This window comes from Podarcis vaucheri (genome assembly GCF_965113315.1).
Source record: "Podarcis vaucheri genome assembly, chromosome: 12".
Lineage (NCBI taxonomy): Eukaryota > Metazoa > Chordata > Lepidosauria > Squamata > Lacertidae > Podarcis > Podarcis vaucheri.
The window spans coordinates 62,248,158-62,267,394 of NC_138750.1; the positions used below are offsets into that span (position 1 = coordinate 62,248,158).

Here is a 19,237-nt window from a genome sequence, read left to right on the forward strand (position 1 = left end):
CATAGAGCTAAGTCCCACACTTATTTCAAGAGGAATACTGGCATTTCTCCGAGAACCAGACAATCAGCTTAGGTATAGCAGCACTGAGTAAAATGAAAGAACACCCAACTAATGCAGTTATTGTACATTACATCCATCATATGAAATAGATAATCTTACTTCTTCATTTTTCATATAGATACGCTGGCGAAAGCTGACCAACTTCTTGTTCTCATCTACTTCATAATCTTCTTCATTCATCCATTCATTGAATACATCTGTGTCCAAAATCCACTTAGCATGAACCTACAAAAGCAAGTGCGACAACACACAGGCACAGAGTGCATTTCAGACAGTCTCCTCTCATTTTGAAAACACGTTACAAAAATTACTGCAATCCACTATGTGAACAACTGCAGCAAGCAAGAAAGCCAGAACTCCTTACTTCCACATTAATTTTTATTTGTCAGAATTTGTAAACTGCTCTGCATTCAGAGAACACCCAAGTAGTACACAGGAACAGAACACAAAATAGATCACAAAAAGCACTGCAACACAAAAACCACCAAGAATGAAGAAATGCAAAAGAGAGACTAAAATAATGACAATAATTTTATTGTTTATATGCTGCCCGTCTGAATGAGTTGCCCCAGCAATTCTGGGTGGCTTCCAACAATGTACAGTTGCCTTCCAGGGGTTACAGAGACATGCTATTCATGTAGGTCTTAAACTGAGTCTGCAAAAGCAACCGCTGAAATAATCTCCAGTAGCAGAGCTGAGAAACATTCCCATGGTGGAAGTTGGAGCCCAGCAAAATCTGGAGTCCAGCAAGTTAGCCATTCCCAGTATACAGGGCGTGTTCGTGAGATTTAGCTTGGCCTTCGCCAACCTGGTGCCCTCCGGATATTTTGGGTGGCTGTGCTGGCTGGGGCTCAAGAGGGATGTGGACCAAAACAGCCCAGCATATTCAGTTCATAGCCAGAGAGGGGTCAACAAAAGGGAAGTGGAAACAGAACCCACCTCTGTACAATTTGCCAGCCCAAAAGTTTAAAAAGCTGAAGTTTAAAACGGGTTCTTTTGCTTTTGTTTCAACAAGATTAGAGTTCAGGAGCATCTTATGTGGCACTAGAGCCCTGAGCCCAGCCTTTCCAGCCCACTGACACAGCTCTCCTCTGTTCCTTCACCTTAATTCTCATCACGTAATACTATTATTCTGCTGACTGCAGGAAAATGAATTAATGAATCCGGGAATAATGTTTCATGTTGTCACACAAGTACAGCAATTATCTGAAAAGAAGCAGTTCTATTGAAACAATTTCCTTATTTTTCTCTCTCAACGAATGAAAACAGCCTCCACTCACAACTACTGCACACAGGCCTCTAATCATTCTGAAAGCAGAAATAAGGCTGCCAGTGTTGTGCTGCCTCTAAGTTCAACAGACTCCAGAAATTACGAACCTTGTCATCATTAGCATGAACTCCAAGCCTTTAATCAAACAGACCTCCTTTGCCCTAACAAGTTCTCATTTCCAGCACTAGGGCTTTTTAATGATACACTGGCCCTTAAAAACAAAAGGCCCTTGCAATACAATAACAAACATTTAATCTGGTTAATGAAATAGTTTGCGAAGGACCATTCCTGTGCTGCGGTAATGGAATAACCTGTGCTAGGAGCTGAAGTCCAGGCAAACCCCTCCTCTCTTACTTTGGGGGCTTATCTCTGCCAGGAGAGATGAGAGCCACCCACTGCATTGCTTAAATAAATAAAAAATTCTCATTTAATTTTTAAGCAATTTGCAGCATTGAAGAGCTCAATTCTAAACAGTTTCTTTCTGCAGTTTCAATATATTTATTTCATGAAATTTACATACAGCTTAATTGTAAAAAAATAAAAACACCTCAAAGCAATTTACATGTGTTTTTATTATTTTATAATGTAGTCTTAAAATATTGGTTTTGGTTTTTTTTATATACAGTGGTACCTCGGGTTAAGTACTTAATTCGTTCCAGAGGTCCGTTCTTAACCTGAAACTGTTCTTAACCTGAAGCACCACTTTAGCTAATGGGGCCTCCTGCTGCTGCCGTGCCGCCAGAGCACAATTTCTGTTCTTATCCTGAAGGAAAGTTCTTAACCTGAAGAACTATTTCTGGGTTAGCAGAGTCTGTAACCTGAAGCGTATGTAACCCGAGGTACCACTGTAGTATTTGTACACCACTTGAAGTGTTTATGTTTTTAAGGAACACCTTATTAAGTAAATAAATAAAGGGAGCTTTTCCTGCTACCATGGGAAGAATTATTTTGATTTAGTAAGACAAGTGCTTTGTCTATTGCTATTCTAGACTTACTGCTTGCCCTCTTTCGTACTCTGCATGTGTGAAACAACACACTGCATTCTTTCAAATACCATTATTTCCCTCTGGGAACGGAAGGCTGTGAAATTACGTCAGCGCAATTTCGGGAAGAGCACACACTCACCTTCCACGGCTTCTCTGGAATTGGAGGGTCTTCGATTTCAGCATCTATATCAGTAGCATGAACCCAAGTGTCATAGCTATAAAGGAAAATCAAAAGCAACAATGTGAACCCATCCCTCAGGTAGTTTCATTATGGTAGCACTGCCATAATAAAAGCATCCAGTGATTTTGCATCACACTCATTGTAAAAGGAAGGAAGGAAGGAAGGAAGGAAGGAAGGAAGGAAGCCTTTTAAAAGACATGGTATGCTGAAGCTGGGAAAATGTGTTGAAATAAGTGTAATGAAACAGCAGATCTGGTGGCAAAACATATCTTTGGGCAAGGCAGTAGACACAGCAGTTGAGCAAAAGGAGCCCTCAGCTACCATTTCAATGGAACAGCTGCTCAACACCTTAAAGAGCCCAGCATTTATTTATTTCTACAAGTATTATGCCACTTAATATAATCTAATCCGATTAAAAGAAAAACAGCACAACACAATTCAACATTTCCTAAAAACTATTAATAAAAACATGATTAAAAACAAAGCAATTGCAAGGCTAAGGCTGCAACAGTTGACCCAAAACAACATAATGTGTGTTTATGAAAGGATGTGGACAGTGTAACAGATGGCAGTTTCCAGCCAGTTACGAGGAAGGAATATATTATGGATTTTTGGTGTGGGTTAGTGTTTCTCAAGATCACCGTATCTTCTTCTCTCAGCAGAAGATGGTGCAGACATAATGTCAAAACATCACATGTGGTTTGTTGTACTGCCTGAACCAACAATCACGGGGGACAAAACTATGGCTTGCAAACAGCCATCAAAACAGGATCCGAACCACAGTCTGAAGACAGCCTGCACAAGATGGTTTAGGAAAATGGCAGTTTGTTATGACTGCACTGAGAGGCTGCTATTTGGGAGAGCATCTGTGAATTATCAAGGGAGGTAAGGGGAAAGGAAACCACACAAACTGGAGTTTGCTTGTCTATTTGGAAGGGAAAATATGGTTTGGGGTCTACCCTACGGTTAGGGAAAGCCATGGTTTGGTGTTACTTCTGAACCAATCCTGTATTATCAAGGTGAGGATATTTCATGTATCTAATGATGGATTGTCTTTTATAGGGGTCACAGCAGCAGTGCTCTTGGACAAACACCCGTGCAGGCAGCCACCTTGAATTTTAAATGGTAGGGAAAGAATGTATCCTTCCCACCAGATAAGCAAGGGGCAATATTTTTGAAAAATGGGTGCTAGCACGTCAACCCTTGTCGTTACCTGTCTGGGTAATAGCCCCAATGCACAAGAACTTGCTTGTCTTTCTTCATTACAGGTCTTAGCCACTCTTCTGCAAAAGGGAAAAATAAAATGCCATTAGGGTCAGAAAGTGATCCAGCTTTAACACCATTCTAGTTTCACAAGCTTGAAAACATTCACTTCTGTCATCCCAAAGGGAAGAGTTCACAAGAGGCTGGGCTGGAGATTCATTTTCTTAATGGAATGTCCATCTACAAAGGGCTCACAACTAAGAAGCAAAGACTTGGTCAGTTCTCAGTATCTGGGTAAGAGCTTTGTCAGCGTGGAGTAAGGAGAAAAGCAGTAGTACAGAACAGAATAGGAGGGACATTTAGTGATTACAGTGGAACCTCTGGTTACGAACTTGATTCATTACGGAAGTCCGTTCTTATCCTGACACTGTTAACATGAGGCGCCATTATCGAAAGGAGTCTCCCGCTGTGCGCACCCACCCGCATCTCGGAGCAAAGTTCGCATCCCGGAGCAACTACTTCCGGGGTTAGCACAGCTCATAACCCGACGCATGCGCAACCAGAAGCGTTCTTATCCAGAGGTACCACTGTATTTCCCCCCCCCAACATTTATACACTGCCAAACAGCAGTGTTTGCCTGTAAACAATAAAGTGTAAAACAGGAACAGATGATGACATCCATATAGCAAAGTTCACACCAAAAATTTCCCACTTCTTAAAACTCCAAACGCATATAAAAGGAAATCACTAAAAGATGAAAATGCCCTAACACAGGTGCCCTAAACCAGATGCCCTAACCAGGCAAGTCTCTCTGGGCAGGGAATTCCATAACCAGGGTGCCATCCCTGAAAAGGTCTTCTCTAGCTGCACCCACTGCATCACAATTGGCAGGGGCATCCAAAGGAGGTCTTAGAGGCTTTCGGTTCTGGTCTGCCTTAATGGAGGCAGCCCCCACAACCGCGGGAGAGCATAGGCGATGGAAAAACAAGAAAAGAGGGTAAATCATTCTGGAAATTCCCCCAAGGGATGGGGAGAATGGGCTTCACGCGCAGTCCATCTTGGTACATGAAATGCAGGGGTCAGTGAGGCGCTGAGTGCAAAAGCACCTCGCCTGGAGAAAACCCTCCAACGCCGCCATTAAGAAGCAGAGATTCTCCTGTTAATTAGAGCGTAATTGGACTAAAGTACAGGTGCGTGCTAGAAGAGATGAGATCACAAACTGCGGAGCAAAACCAACTGCAAGGACTTTAAGGTTTGAACTTGAGATAAGACTTTATTTGGTGCAAAAGACGGTTTCTTGATTTCTTTATTTAAATTTTTCTTCTCTACATTTAAGATTCGGCAACCCTCCTCTGAATGTTAGTTCAGATTATATTTGTACAAGCAAGGATGGAAGAAATTGGATTATAAATATGGAATATAACATCAAATTGAACTGTGTGTGTAAAAAAGAAAAGAAAAAGGGAAGCAAACTATTTTGAAAAAGGTTTACAGTGGAAACTTAGAACTGACTATTCCCCATCCTTTATTATCTATGAAGTAAACTGAACGTTACGAGGAATTAAATTTGGTAACACCTAAGTTCCCGCTGTATAGGATAGCTGGCTGGGACTGATGGGAGTTGTAGTCCAAAACACCCGGAGGGCACTGGGTTGGCAATGGCCACTTTATTCTTATTGCAGCCTTGTGCACAATTGGAGCAAAGGCTTTGGTCCTCCAAAGGTCCCTGTAGATTTCATTACTCCAGTGAAACTATTAAATCTGAGCCCTAACTATTTCCCATTAAAATTTCTAGAAGTTGGAGACTGTATACACGTTGCTTTTGCAGTGATGAGGGTTGCTACTAATGGTGCATCTTAACACTTCACCCCCCCCCCACACTCCTTCGTCTAGAAAACCTGCTCAGCAAGTTACTAACTAGCTTTTGATTGCACTTGAGAAACGTTTTATTCTGGTTGTTCTACGGAGTTTTCACAATGTTAGCCGATGTGAGGTTCTTGAAGGGACATAAAATGTTCAACGGGAGTTGAACATTAGTAAATGAGACCCTGTGGATATTGAGTACAGTGGTACCTCAAGTACTTAATTCGTTCCAGAGGTCCGTACTTAACCTGAAACTGTTCTTAACCTGAAGCACCACTTTAGCTAATGGGGCCTCCTCCTGCTGCCGCGCCACCCGAGCACGATTTCTGTTCTCATCCTGAAGCAAAGTTCTTAACCTGAAGAACTATTTCTGGGTTAGCGGAGTCTGTAACCTGAAGCTTATGTAACCCGAGGTACCACTGTATTGTTCCTCTGTGCAGCTTTGTATTTGGCAGATTGTCTTGAGTATAGCATTTAAATGTCGCGACTCAGTGATAATCACACATTTCGCGGACAATTCTTAAACCTGCCTTTAACCATAATATGTCAGCATCTTGTAGCTCAAACCTATTTCATGCAAATGGAGGAAACTGAACGTGCACAGCTTTACTTGGCCAATGCTATTGTGACGACAATCTTGCAACCAACGCGTGGCAGAGGACGGGATGCTGTGGGGAAGCAGAGATGCTGAGGAGCAGGCTGGCTGGGGGCTGAGTGACAGGTCATGGAGAGTTCAGAGAGAGGAGGGGAAAGACAGTCGCTGCATGCGGCCAGCTTCCAAAAGTGTAACACAATTCTTGGCATAATTCCTCCCTCTCTTGTTCCCTCCCGCCCCCCACCCCGGACTTTCTCAGGCCGAAAACAAGGGCAAAAGCAGCATTCGCACACAGAGCAGCTTCTGCTCCCTTCATTATGACCTCTGAACATCCTGCCAAACACTATTCCTACCCTCCCCCCTTTTCTTTCTTTTTTGTAATCTGCACTCAGCCCAGCTCAAAAGGATCGTGCTTTCTTCCAGATAAAGGAAGCGGAGCACAGCTTTCAAGTGATACTTCATTCCCAGAAAGAGGAAACGCTATTTTTGAAGTGAGAAATCCTATCCTCCCCTGAGGGCGGAGCGGGCTGACACGGCAGAATTTCAAGGCCAAGCAGATCTCACAGGAGTCTAGACCGCTGCCGGAGAGACGGGAGGCTGCACCAGCCGAGAAGCTCCCCTGCTAAAAGACTTAGAAAAATATAAGCTCTTTTACAAACACCGCACGGTAGCACAGATTTGGCATGCAAATCTATTCTATTCCCTCCCACAAGCAGTAGTTGGATGCCACCAACTTGAATGGCTTCAACAGAGGGTTAGACCAATCCATGTGGAGCGACTCTGTCAATGGCTACTAGCCAGAATGAAGATGTTCCCCCAACACTGTCAGAGGCAGTGCTCCTCTGAATGCCAGCTTTTGGGAAGAGCAAGTGGAAAGAGGGCTGTTGCGCTCTCCAGTCTTGCATTTCTTGTTTCCCACAACAGGCATCTAGTTGGCCACTGTGAGAACAGGATACTGGAGAGGGGCTACTGGGCCTGACCTAGTAGATCACGGGTGTCAAACACAAGGCCCGTGGGCCGAATCCGGCCCGCCAGACCTCGTTATGTGGCCCGTGTAGCCACCGCCGGCCGCCAGCCTTCACCTTTTATTCTCGCTTTTTTTTTTTTGACACAAGAAAGCCGCCTCTTCAGCGCATGCGCGGCAGCCTAAAAGCCAGAGAACGTCTGCCCTCTAGCAGCGCCGGCCGTTCTACACAGGAAACCTCCACTTTACATGCATTCATGTAAAGTCCTACAGATACAACCGGCCCTTTGAGGGTGACCAAACTGCTGATGCGGCCCCCGATAAATTTGAGTTTGACACCCCTGTAGTAGATTATTCTTACATTCTTCACTCATTTTAAGAAAGTGTCAGAAAGGTGGTGTCAGATGCATGACTCTCCTTCGCCAGTGTTCAATTGGACTGTTTTCGTTTTAGAGCCAAAGCTCTAGTTCATGGGTAGGCAAACTAAGGCCCCCGCAGGGGCCGAATCCGTCCCAATCGCCTTCTAAATCTGGCCCGTGGATGGTCCAGAAATTAGCATGTTTTTACATGAGTAGAATGTGTGCTTTTATTTAAAATGCATCTCTGGGTTATTTGTGGGGCATAGGAATTCGTTCATTCCCCCCCCCAAAAAAATATAGTCCGGCCCCCCTCAAGGTCTGAGGGACAGTGGACCGGCCCCCTGCTGAAAAAGTTTGCTGACCCCTGCTCAGTTGGTTAGCGATTCTTGCCTCCCTGTTTTTATTCTGGCTTGTTTTTTTAATTATTGTATATTGTTATTATAAGTATTGGATTTTTAGCCACTGCTGGTCTATGACTGTAATAAACTGATTGATTGAGGATTGGGGCAGCTCAATTGGTGGAGCATGACACTCTTAAATCTCAGGGTCTTGGGTTTGAGCTCCATGTGGGGCAAAAGATTCCTGTATTGCAGGGGTTTGGACTAGATGACCCTTGCGATCCCTTCCAACTCTACAATTCTATTATTTTAAGAAGAGGGTCGTTCCCCCCACCCAAAAAAAAAGATGACTAGGAAAAAAAATGTAGACAGCAATGGGGAAAAATACATCAATACAGAGAATACTGCCCAGATCAACCAAGCATATCCAAAAGCTGGGTCTAGGAGAAGAGCAAGTTTCCCTTTTCCACGCTGAGTGGGATGAAGAGAGAAAAGAACCTCTTCCCTTCCAATGCAAATACGTTCAGTCAAAAATACTCAGCGACCCACATAAGGACAACAGTGTAAACAAGCAGGCACGTGTTCCTACATGCTTTTTTCATGATGCCATTACAGCAGCTCTGCTTTGCGCTTATGCAGAAGGAAAAGATGGATGGACCAGAACAAAAGGCTACTAGCACAAGAGGCTACTTCAGGGTAGCACCCGAATTTTTCTCATTTTCCCCCAACAGCTAAATAAAAATGATTCGCTGCTCCCTTTAAACAATCTCAGATTCAATACAACGAAACAGAAAACACATCACAATGAATTAAGCACACAGGAAAATTCAACAGACACCACTAGAATGCAAAACACACACAGAACGGATGATGAAGCCACTGTGCGCTCAAAGCTCCACACAGATGAATGCTGCCATCTAGTGTTGCTCCGAAACAGATTGGGATCAGTTCAGGGGATTGGAGTGGTGGTGGTTAGAATAACCCCATTGTCATAGAATTATAAGAGTTGGAAGGGGCCCTGAGGATCATCTAAGTCCAACCCCCTACTGTGCAGAAATATCCAGCTGTCCAATCCAGGGATCCAACCTGCAACCTTGGTGACATTAGCACCACACTCTAACCAACTGAGCTATCCATGGATAGACTATGGACAGACATGGGGCTCTTCACTGGTGCTTCTGATGTCTGGGAATTGCAGACATGGCTTGCTCTTAATAGACTTGCTTTAGATACCTTACCATTCATGGTTTGCTCAAACAAGCAAGCAAACAAACAAACAAACAAACCACAATCTGAGTTTGTACAACACAACCCGCAATGCTGTTGTGTTTGTGCCACATTTGCAAGGCAGCAATTGGATGTTCAGAAGCAAGCTGTGGTTCAAAATGAAATGGAGGCTTAGCATGACATGCAAACCAGCTCACAATATGCATAGCTCAGAACATCTAATGGGATTTCTCATGCTAATTTTTAGTTTGAAAGGTGCTGCTCTGTGAATAGATACTTAAATGATTCCACCCCCTTCTCCCTTATGGCTTTTTCCTCCCGACACCTCCTCTCAGATCGGTAAAGGTAAAGGGACCCTTGACTGTTAGGTTTACCTTCCCGCCGGAGCGGTACCTATTTATCTACTTGCACTTTGACGTGCTTTCGAACTGCTAGGTTGGCAGGAGCTGGGACCGAGCAACGGGAGCTCACCCTGTTGCGGGGATTCGAACCTCCGACCTTCTGATCGGCAAGCCCTAGGCTCTGTGATTTAACACACAGTGCCACCCGCGTCCCTCTCGGATCAGTAATGTGCACCAAACTGTTCCTGGAAAACCCATCTTTACTGTGAGACCCCACACATTCTCATCCTAAATTGAAACAAAGCCTAAGTACATCTAATCACATTTGCTTAGATTCATGCTGCTTACCTTTGACATTTCTCTACACCAAGATAATCTCCTCCACTGTCAAAATTAAAATACCCTACCCCATGTGGGGCAGGGTATTGTATTATCCACCTGTATGCATTTGCTTTGTGGGCACCGACAGCATAAATGAAGTTATATACAAACCTCAGAACCCTGAAACCTATTAAGATATTTCCCTGTGATATCCCAGGTAATGCTCAAAAACCATTTCCCCCATTCCAACGTCTGTAAACTGAATGAAAAAAGTTATGTTGATCAAACTACCCAATAGGTTTCAGACATATCTCATTTCACTTTGTATAATGAATAAATTGATGCTTTCCACTTTCCAGAACACCTCCTTAGTATTTATTTTAATCTTTTTTTAATCACAAAACTGATGGGATTGGTACAAAATATTTCATTTACAGTGGTGCCTCGCAAGACGTCTTGCGAATTTTTCTTCTTGCAAAGCACGGTCAAGTCGCAACTGCACCTCTTCAAGCGGTTTTAAGAAAAAGGAAACAAACTTGCAAGACGTTTCCGTCTTGCGAAGCAAGCCCATAGGGAAATTCGTCTTGCAAAGCAACTAAAAAACGAAAAACTCTTTCGTCTTGCGAGTTTTTCGTCTTCCGAGGCGAGGTACCACTGTACTTAGAATACTTCTATATCAGCTTTTGGTCCAAAGACCCTTGAGGTGAGTAGTAAGAAATGAATGAATGAATGAATGGATGAATGGATGTATTTTACCTTCATCCAATGAGGTAGGAACAGGATAAATATGGTGGGTGGCTTTAGACTTCTCATCTGTGACTGTGCCCTAGGACAGAACAGAAACAGGTATTGCATCAGAAATATGTAAAGGAATAAATGCATAAAGAATCACCTTCCTTTCCCAGCAACATGCCATATCTGGAGCCTGGATACAACATGACACTAGATGGCATCAAAGTAGTGATCTATAGGCCCCATTTCCTCAACTGGGTAGAGTAAGAGCACACCCATTTTGGTTTCTTACCAAGGAAAACCCCTGAAAAATTCCAGCCATTAGTGCAAATGAAGTAGTCTAAACTGCTTCCTCTTTCTTTCGAGATACAGGAGAGTAATCTATTAATTCAAATAAACTACGAGCATCACCCAGCACTGATCCCACCGTGAATCTGCACATTAGATTTCTTATACACTAGTTTATACATAAATTGTTTTGTAAGCATCATCATTTGCAATTCAGATTTCCTACCACTTTTAAATGCAGATTTGTTTTAGAAGCTATAGGCAAATGTTTTCATTACTTGTGGGGGTTTTTTTCTAAGTTGCTATCCCCTCCAGCTAACAAAGGAAACAAAAGACTCCTGTCTGGTGCGTTCTTTTTCAGCAGGCTTTTATAAATATTATATCATGTCATCAATATATAATAAACCAACTGCATTATATTAGTATCATTTAAATCGTTTTGAGCGATGTGGAAACCTGATGTCTTGCATGATGTTCTTTCTATACTTAATCAATAAGCTGTTTCTTATATTTAATTAAATTTAAGAGCATATTTTCTACCTGCCAGGGCCCACTTTAGTGAATGCCATAATTTTAGATTAAGTGGACATGCTGCCACCTGCCCTTAATGTTAAGACAACTTAACATTAATACTCTGTAATCCAATGCTGATTTCACAAGCTATATAAACACTAAGCTGCTTTTAGCGAGAAGCACAATACACTTAAGTCTATTATTAGATACCATTTTGGCTGTGAGTCCTAGAAGACCTGCACCCTGCCTTGCAGGCCTTTTCCCACCTGGCTTGGGAGGGCGGGACTCTGACTGACCCCAGCTACACAAGCTGAGGCTGCTGAACAGATTCTTGGTCTAGTGTACTGTGTAAGGATTTGGGGGGAAGAGGGATGCTGCTGCTGCTGTTATGCATTTTTATTTTAGATCTTAATGGTTTTTGTGGGAATTGTTCCGCTTGGGTGTGTATTTTTTAATGTTCCATTTATTGTTTAGGATGCTTGATGATCGACTTCCAAAGCAACTACTCTATTCCCAACTTAAAAATGGAAAGTGAAATGCTGGTGATCAACAAAAGAGGTTTAAAGACAAAGGCAAATCTTTAAAGAATGTAGTATAAACACTGATAACTGGGAAACACTGGCCTGTGAGTGCTCCAGTTGGAGAACAGCCTTTACCAAAGATGTCATGGGCTTTGAAGACACTCGAACTCAGGACGAAAGGGAGAAACGTGCCAAGAGGAAGGCACGCCTGGCAAATCCACACAGTGATCAACTCCCACCCGGAACCAATGTCCCCACTGCGGAAGGACGTGTGGATCCAGAATTGGCCTCCACAGTCACTTACGGACTCATTGTTAAAACCGTGTTTATGGAAGACAATCTTACTCGGCTACAAGGGATTGCCAAAGGAAGACTGTTTAGGACTTCTCCTGTTACATTGCAATTACACGTTTTTTCGTGTTGTAAGCAGCCTTGAGGATGGTCTGAACTGTGGAAGGGTGGCATACAAATGAAATTACATATGTATGTACCTATGTATGTATTCTCAGGCTTCCCTTCAACTATTTGGGTGAGAAGTTAATTTCCAATAGGAAAACTAAAGACTGCTGGCATGTTCCCCTCATTTCCTTGTGGAGGAGAAGAGGGAGGAAAGAGCCTCTTCCAATTCACACAGCTAATCCCTTGTGTCATTAAGTCAAGGATTGAATCTTGCCATTACGACAAAAAGCTGACCAGTGCTTGTTCCAGGTTATGAGGCCAGTGGACAAACGTCCCCAGGAGCCCCTTTTCAGCTGTGGAGAAGAGAAGACAAGACAGCCACTGCAGTTGAAGTTCTTCCCTAGCTGTTCTCTCAGAGAGGAAGGGCTTAGGAGGAAAGCAGCTCCCACTCTACAGTCCAGAGCAATGTGGACCCCAGGTTGGAAGGTAGCAAATAATGAAGATATTACTAATAGGCACCTCACACCAAGATTGTAGCAAATAGAATGTTGCTGAACTACAACTCCCATAATCCTTGGCCATTGGTCATGCTGTCTGGGGTTGATTTGTGTTGGAAGTCCACCAACATCTGGAGGGCCAGTAGTTCTCCAGCCCTGAGATAAGAGTCTGAAATAATTATGTCCCTATGTGCTGAGTCCCTTTGCAATTACAGTGGTGCCTCGCAAGACGAAATTAATCCGTTCCGCGAGTCTCTTCGTCTTGCGGTTTTTTCGCCTTGCGAAGCACAGCTATTAGCGGCTTTAAGAAAAAGGAAACAAACTCGCAAGACGTTTCGTCTTGCGAAGCAAGCCCATAGGGAAATTCGTCTTGCGGAATGACTCAAAAAACGGAAAACTCTTTCGTCTTGCGCGTTTTTCGTCTTGCAAGGCATTTGTCTTGCGAGGTACCACTGTATGCTAAACAGATCAACATTTGACATGCTAAATGTTTGATGTCCCTGATACCTGGTGACGTTTGACAATGTCCTTTAGCTTATTAGCTAACTTCAGTTCAATTTCTGGTACGAGGTAGATGGTTGGTCTGCTCAGACAGTTATTCTGGAAGAGAAAATAAAGGAAAGATCATTTTATTAAAAACAAAAACCAGTAATAGAGATTACCGGCACAACTATGGTATGGTAATCCATTACACACAACCTGGAAATGGCACCCTCCCTGGAGCCCAAAGATCTGTGAGGGCAAAGGAAGCCCCAAAGAGGTGCAGCCGGGCTTTGCTTAGGCTGCTCAGCCTATGTGCCTAACAGCTGCTAACAGCGGTAGCAGAAGTACCTGTTTCCCGCACATCCTCCAGCCGACCCCAGAGCTTCCATTCTAGTTGTGAATATTTTTGTATACAGTATTCTTTGTCTGGATTGGAGACAGTGTGACAGAGAGGGCGTTTAAAGCAGTGTTTCCCAACCTTTTTTGGGCAAAGGCACACTTGCTTGATGAAAAAAATCTCGCGGCACACCACCATTACAGCCCCGTGACGTCAGCGCGCAGCGTCACGCCGGGAGGGACACACGAAAGTGAAAGTTTTCAATTTTTCCCCTCCCCCTTGCCGGGGAACCTCCAAACATTGGGGGTGGGGGGGGGAGAAGGCAGCAGAGCGAGGGACTGAGGGACGGCGGCAGCTGAGGCGGCGGCGGCTGTTGTGGTGGTGGCGGCGATAGTGGGCGGAGGAGGGGGGCGGTGGGGCCGAGGTGGCCGGCAGCGGCGGGGGAGGTGGCGGCGGGTGGAGCTGGAGGGCGGCCGAGGCCGGTGAGGGAGTAGGGTTGCCCGGGGCTTGGAGAGCCGTCGCCGGGAGTTGCTGCTGCTGTTGTTGCTGCTGCTGCCCGGACATGCCGGCCTCCTCCTCGTCCGCTGTCTCGCGCTCCTCCCTTTTGCACGCGCTGCCCCGCCGCCACCCCATTGGCTGGGCCCTGTCAGCTGATCCTGTGTTATTTCCTGTGTGTGTGTGTGAGGGGAGAATGGAGAGAGAAACCTCGGCACCACCACCGCGGAGCCGCCCCCGGCTCGACGCGGATCCTCACCGCCGCCTCCTCTCACCGCCCGACTCGCCCGCCTCCCTCCCACGGCACACCAGCCAACGTCTCACGGCACAGTAGTGTGCCGCGGAACACCGGTTGGGAAACACTGGTTTAAAGGGTGCTCTCCACTTATGCAATTTTTCTTATGCATACGGGTTCTGGAATATAATCTCCATCTTAAGTTTGGGGGACACACACCTGCGTGCACTATTTGAATAAATACTTCCTGTTTGTATGTCCTGAATCTCTGCTCAGATTCACTGGAGAACCTCATTTGGTTCCAGTACCACAAGGAGGAGAAAAACTTCTCCGTTTACTTTCCCCACACTGTGCTAGTATTCGGCTGTCGCTCAGTGCACAGAGACACTATAAGCAGCCAAGAGTTCCATTGAGAAACAAAAAGAATCAAGGATCAAGAGCATTAACATGCACCAGGGCCAGTTTATTCCACACTAGGGCTCGGTCCATCACAAGTAATATCTCATTATTCCCACAACCAGGAAAGCAACAGTATCTGCCGTGTTTGTTTGGATTTCCTATGTCTGCAGCAGCAGCCTCCTGCATCATGTGTCAAACCATGTATGAAACTGAGGGACTTTTCAAAGCAGTCTCTCATAAGGAATGGGGATCTGCTGTGCCAAGTAAACATCCCACTAGATGTGCTTTATCATAAGGGAATCCAGAGTGGCTGGGGCAACTCAGTCAGATGAGCAGAATATAAATAATAAAATAATAATAATAATTGTTGATGATGATGATGATCTCTATGGATCCCAGCCAGTATCTTTTATAAGGCTAATTTCTGCTGGTAGAGATGGAAATTTTCACATTGCAGAAGCTCTGTCAAGGTGAACTCAAAGACAGCTAAATCTCAGGTATACACGCAAAGTGGTGAGTTGAACAGAATACTGCTCTCAGTTCTTAAGCTAAGTTTGTGCGGGTGACATCCCAGCACATGAATGGTCATCAGAGCCCAGCAGGTTTGCTGGTGAAGTATCAACAGCTGAAGAGAAAGTGAGCTATAGGATCACCATTTGTGGTTTTCTTTGTCCATGCCTCCTTTGCAGGACAGTTTGAAATTTAACTTATTATTTTGAGGTTCATTTGTGTAGGGTTTTGTTATAACCAAGCAGTACGTAAATTGTTTACTAAATTAAGAAATGAATTTTGCAAGCATAATCGAGTGTGCTAGCATGGGCACCTAGAGCTGGAACCTCTGCCATATGGCTCCAGGAAACTCATGCTTGCTCTGCTGCAGTATCCCAAACATGACTGATCTGCCTCACAGAGTTATTGTGAAGGTAGGCAAGACTGAAGAACTTTGTGCCAATTAATTGTTCTATAAGTGATAATCCTGCTTTAGAAATTAAAATAATTGCTTCCTTTCCTGAATTCTTAATTACCGGTACGTACATATTTATCCCCTTACCCTCCTGCTAATCTATATTTTTAATGGGACAATATGCTAGCAAGCTACAAATGCAATTTTTACATACGTTCACAGGTGGGCCTGTGACCACATTCACAGCAAGCCTTAAAGCTAGAAAATAATTTTTCACACAGAAGACCATAAATTAATCAACAGAATTCTTGCCTGCACCAATGTTTTTTCAATATTCATAAACATTTCGACGTTTCGATCCATTCGGGAAGGGTTCTGCAAATCAAATCGGCGCCTGCAACAAAAAATATTTATATAGTACTTAGAATAGATAAACACCTCTAGACATGTTTGGGATAATTCAAGACAGCATCTGATAATTATAGTAAAGAGTCTTTGATGGCCCTGTGCATGTGATAAGGCAACACCTTTTCCCATCAATTCCATCGGAAGTTCTGTCCATGCATACAGAAACATTTCCTAGGAAGCCTTTAGACTTAGGGCACTCCAAGGAACCACAACTTAATTGGGTGGAGCAAGCGAAAGGAAGACGAGGCCAGACAAAAAATAAAGGCAGTGAGAACAACCCCAATTATCTAGGATTTGGGGGAAGGGAGATACCCCAGAAAAATGCTATGCATCAAAAGGAAAATAAGCAGCCCTATAATGGAATTACAGCAGTCCATTATCTTCACCACAGACCCTATGTGCAACAGGAGAAGCATGTATGCATACAAGTGTATGGACTAAACTGTTTCCTTTCCTCCTCTTCTCTAATCCAAGCCTTGAAAATATCAAGAGTCGCATCGCTGGCTCAATCCAAAAACTAATCCAGTGTTTTGTTTAAGGATAGCAGCCAGCTAGATTATTTTCAAAGTTACGGGGAAGAATGAGATATAGTGCTCTTGCCCTGTTTGCTCCCGGCATCTGTTTGTTCCTTTATCCTCACTCATCATGAAGTGAATGCCAGAATCTGAAACACTAACAAGGTCTGAAAGGAAATTTGAGCGGTCAAAGGAAAAACAAGCGACTATTTTAAAAATGTTATGCCACTCTGCTTCAGAAGTTCTCTAATGGCATATAAAATCACCGGATAGGATCCACAGATAAGCATGAAGCTAGACAGAGGAAGCAAACTTTCCTCTGCCTCCGGAAGTGGCTACAACATGATTCACACACACCCTGCCCCCTGGACATGCCAGACTACCTGATCCCACAGAATCTATAGAACCTCTCTCTCTCTCTCTCTCTCTCTCTCTCTCTCTCTCCCTCTCTGTGTGTGTGTGTGTGTTAGGCCTCAGTCCAGTATACCTGAAGGAGCGTCTCCACCTCCATCTTTCTGCCCGGACACTTGAGGTCCAGCGCCGAGGGCCTTCTGGCAGGTTCCTCACTGCGAGAAGCCAGGTTACAAGGAACCAGGCAGAGGGCCTTCTCGTTGGTGGCGCCTGCCCTATGGAACGCCCTCCCACCAGATGTCAAAGAGAAAAACTACCTGACATTTAGAAGACATCTGAAGGCAGCCCTGTTCAGGGAAGTTTTTAATGTGTGACATTTTAATGTATTTTTAATCTTTGTTGGAAGCCGCCCAGAGTGGCTGGGGAAACCCAGCCAGATGGGCGGGGTACAAATAAATTATTATTATTATTATTATTATTATTATTATTATTATTATTATTATTATTAGAAAGTCAACTTTGCCATGCTTATCTGTGGACCCAACCCACTACTGTATTTTTCGCCCTATAGGACGCACTTTTCCCCCTCCAAAAATGAAGGGAAAATCTGGGTGCGTCCTATGGGGCGAATGCAGGCTTTCGCTGAAGCTTGGAGAGCGAGAGGGGTCGGTGGGCACAGACCCCTCTTGCTCTCCAGGCTTCAGGAAGCTCTGCGCAACCCTCGGGAGACCGGCTCCGAGGGTTGCGCAGAGCTGCCTGCCGTCCCGGGATCAGCGCAGCTCTGCGCGGCCACCGGGAGCCGGGGGCGAAGCCCTCCCCGCTCCAGATGGCCGCGCAAAGCTGCCTGAAGTCCCGGGACTGCAGGCAGATCTGCGCCGCCATCCCGAGCGGGGCGCCAAGTCCCGCCCCGCTCGGGATGGCGGCGCAGAGCTGCCTGCCCTCCCGGGACTGGTGCACTTCTCCCCATCGCCAGCCCCACAAGCTCGGGGGACAGCGGGGAGGCAGAGCGTGCCTTCCCACTGTTCCCCGACCTGGTTCTTCCAGCCCCGCACCTGGGGGGGAAATAATTTTTTTTTAATTTCCCCCCAAAAAAACTAGGTGCGTCCTATGGGCCGGAGCGTCCTATGGGGCGCAAAATACGGTATATTACAAAATAACAACATACAGGAAAGAATAAAAAGGGTAATTTTTCAATGAAAACCCTGATTTAAATTCAAGTTCTTTGAAATCAAATCATTTTCATCTGTCCACCTAAAACTAACTGCATACTCTTGAGCAGGACTTGGGAATTCTGTGGAAAAGATGAAAAGAAAAAGACTCACCATCCTTGCTCATTTTTGTACTTATATGCAGCACCAAGAATGTGACATAGCGTTCCTCCAGCTTTGAAGTCCATGAAGCACTTTGCCTAAAACAGAGAAAATATCAAGGTGACATTCATACTCACAGTAACAAAAGCAGAAGCAAGCAGTGAAGCAGCGGAATATTAAACAGTACAAGCCTCCCAGGGAACCAGTTGGGGGGGGGGAATCACATTATTTGAGCAAAGTATACTCAAATACGCAAAGTATATTTGAGCAAAGAAACTCAAAGTACACACACCTCACTGGTCTCCTGTATCTCCCACCCACCCCCACAATGTTAGAGATTTCAAGTTACATTTGGGTCCTGCATACTGTCCTTAAAATCTAAAATATTAAACAGTACACTGCAGCATTGCAAAACTGTAGTGCAAAAATTGACAGGCCATGTGTTGCACAGAAACAACTCCCAGAGTGTATGTGAACAGTTATCTCACCCCTACCCTCCTAATTAATTGGTGCAACCAAGTAGAAGCAAATAATATGAACCCAAACAAAGTCAGGGTCCTAGAGAATTACTCAGCACCAAATCAGGACCCTTTGAGGTCTAGTCAGTCCTACGTGTGTGACTATCCTAGCTATTCCTCTTCTCAGGGGTGTAGTGAAATATTCTACAATAAAATACATGATCTCTCAAGTTGCTCCAGTACTGTTGCCAACAAGCACTACATAAGTAGGGGTAATCAAGACTGATCTATTTAATTTAAATCATAAAGACAAAAATTGAAATGCGTGCCATCATTGAGTTTGCCATCTTGAAGTTCACAAAAGTAATCGCAACTCAAGATGCTGGCAATTACCTATGAAATCCTATACGGCTTGGACCAAGCACATATTTGGGTTCCATCTACTTATGTATTAAAGTCTCAAAACAAAGCCCAGATTTAATCCTACAGCATTCTTAGTATATTGAACCCTGCAGGGTTGTTAGCAGATATAACAGCACAAGAATTACGAAGAGTGAAGGCTAAATTTGTCAACTTGTGTTTCTGACACCAAGTGAAACAGGAAGAATCCTTTTGCTTCTGGGTTCAAATACAGCCTCCCACTCTTAGGTGTTGGCAGCTTTTTCAGAAGGCAGCTGTAGACCT

The 19,237-nt window shown here is 44.3% G+C and overlaps 1 protein-coding gene across 1 annotated transcript in view; it reads right to left on the reverse strand.

Moving 5' to 3' along the window:
- Positions 1–19,237, reverse strand: part of SMARCC1 (SWI/SNF related BAF chromatin remodeling complex subunit C1) — a 97,886-nt gene that overhangs the window by 73,125 nt on the left and 5,524 nt on the right. The window contains exons 3-9 of the mRNA XM_082192189.1: positions 18,108–18,193; positions 15,824–15,905; positions 13,166–13,258; positions 10,465–10,534; positions 3,711–3,780; positions 2,456–2,531; positions 160–285 (exon numbers count right to left, since the gene is read on the reverse strand). Coding sequence (XP_082048315.1) covers positions 160–285; positions 2,456–2,531; positions 3,711–3,780; positions 10,465–10,534; positions 13,166–13,258; positions 15,824–15,905; positions 18,108–18,193 — 603 coding nt within the window. The remainder of the gene's footprint in view (positions 1–159; positions 286–2,455; positions 2,532–3,710; positions 3,781–10,464; positions 10,535–13,165; positions 13,259–15,823; positions 15,906–18,107; positions 18,194–19,237) is intronic.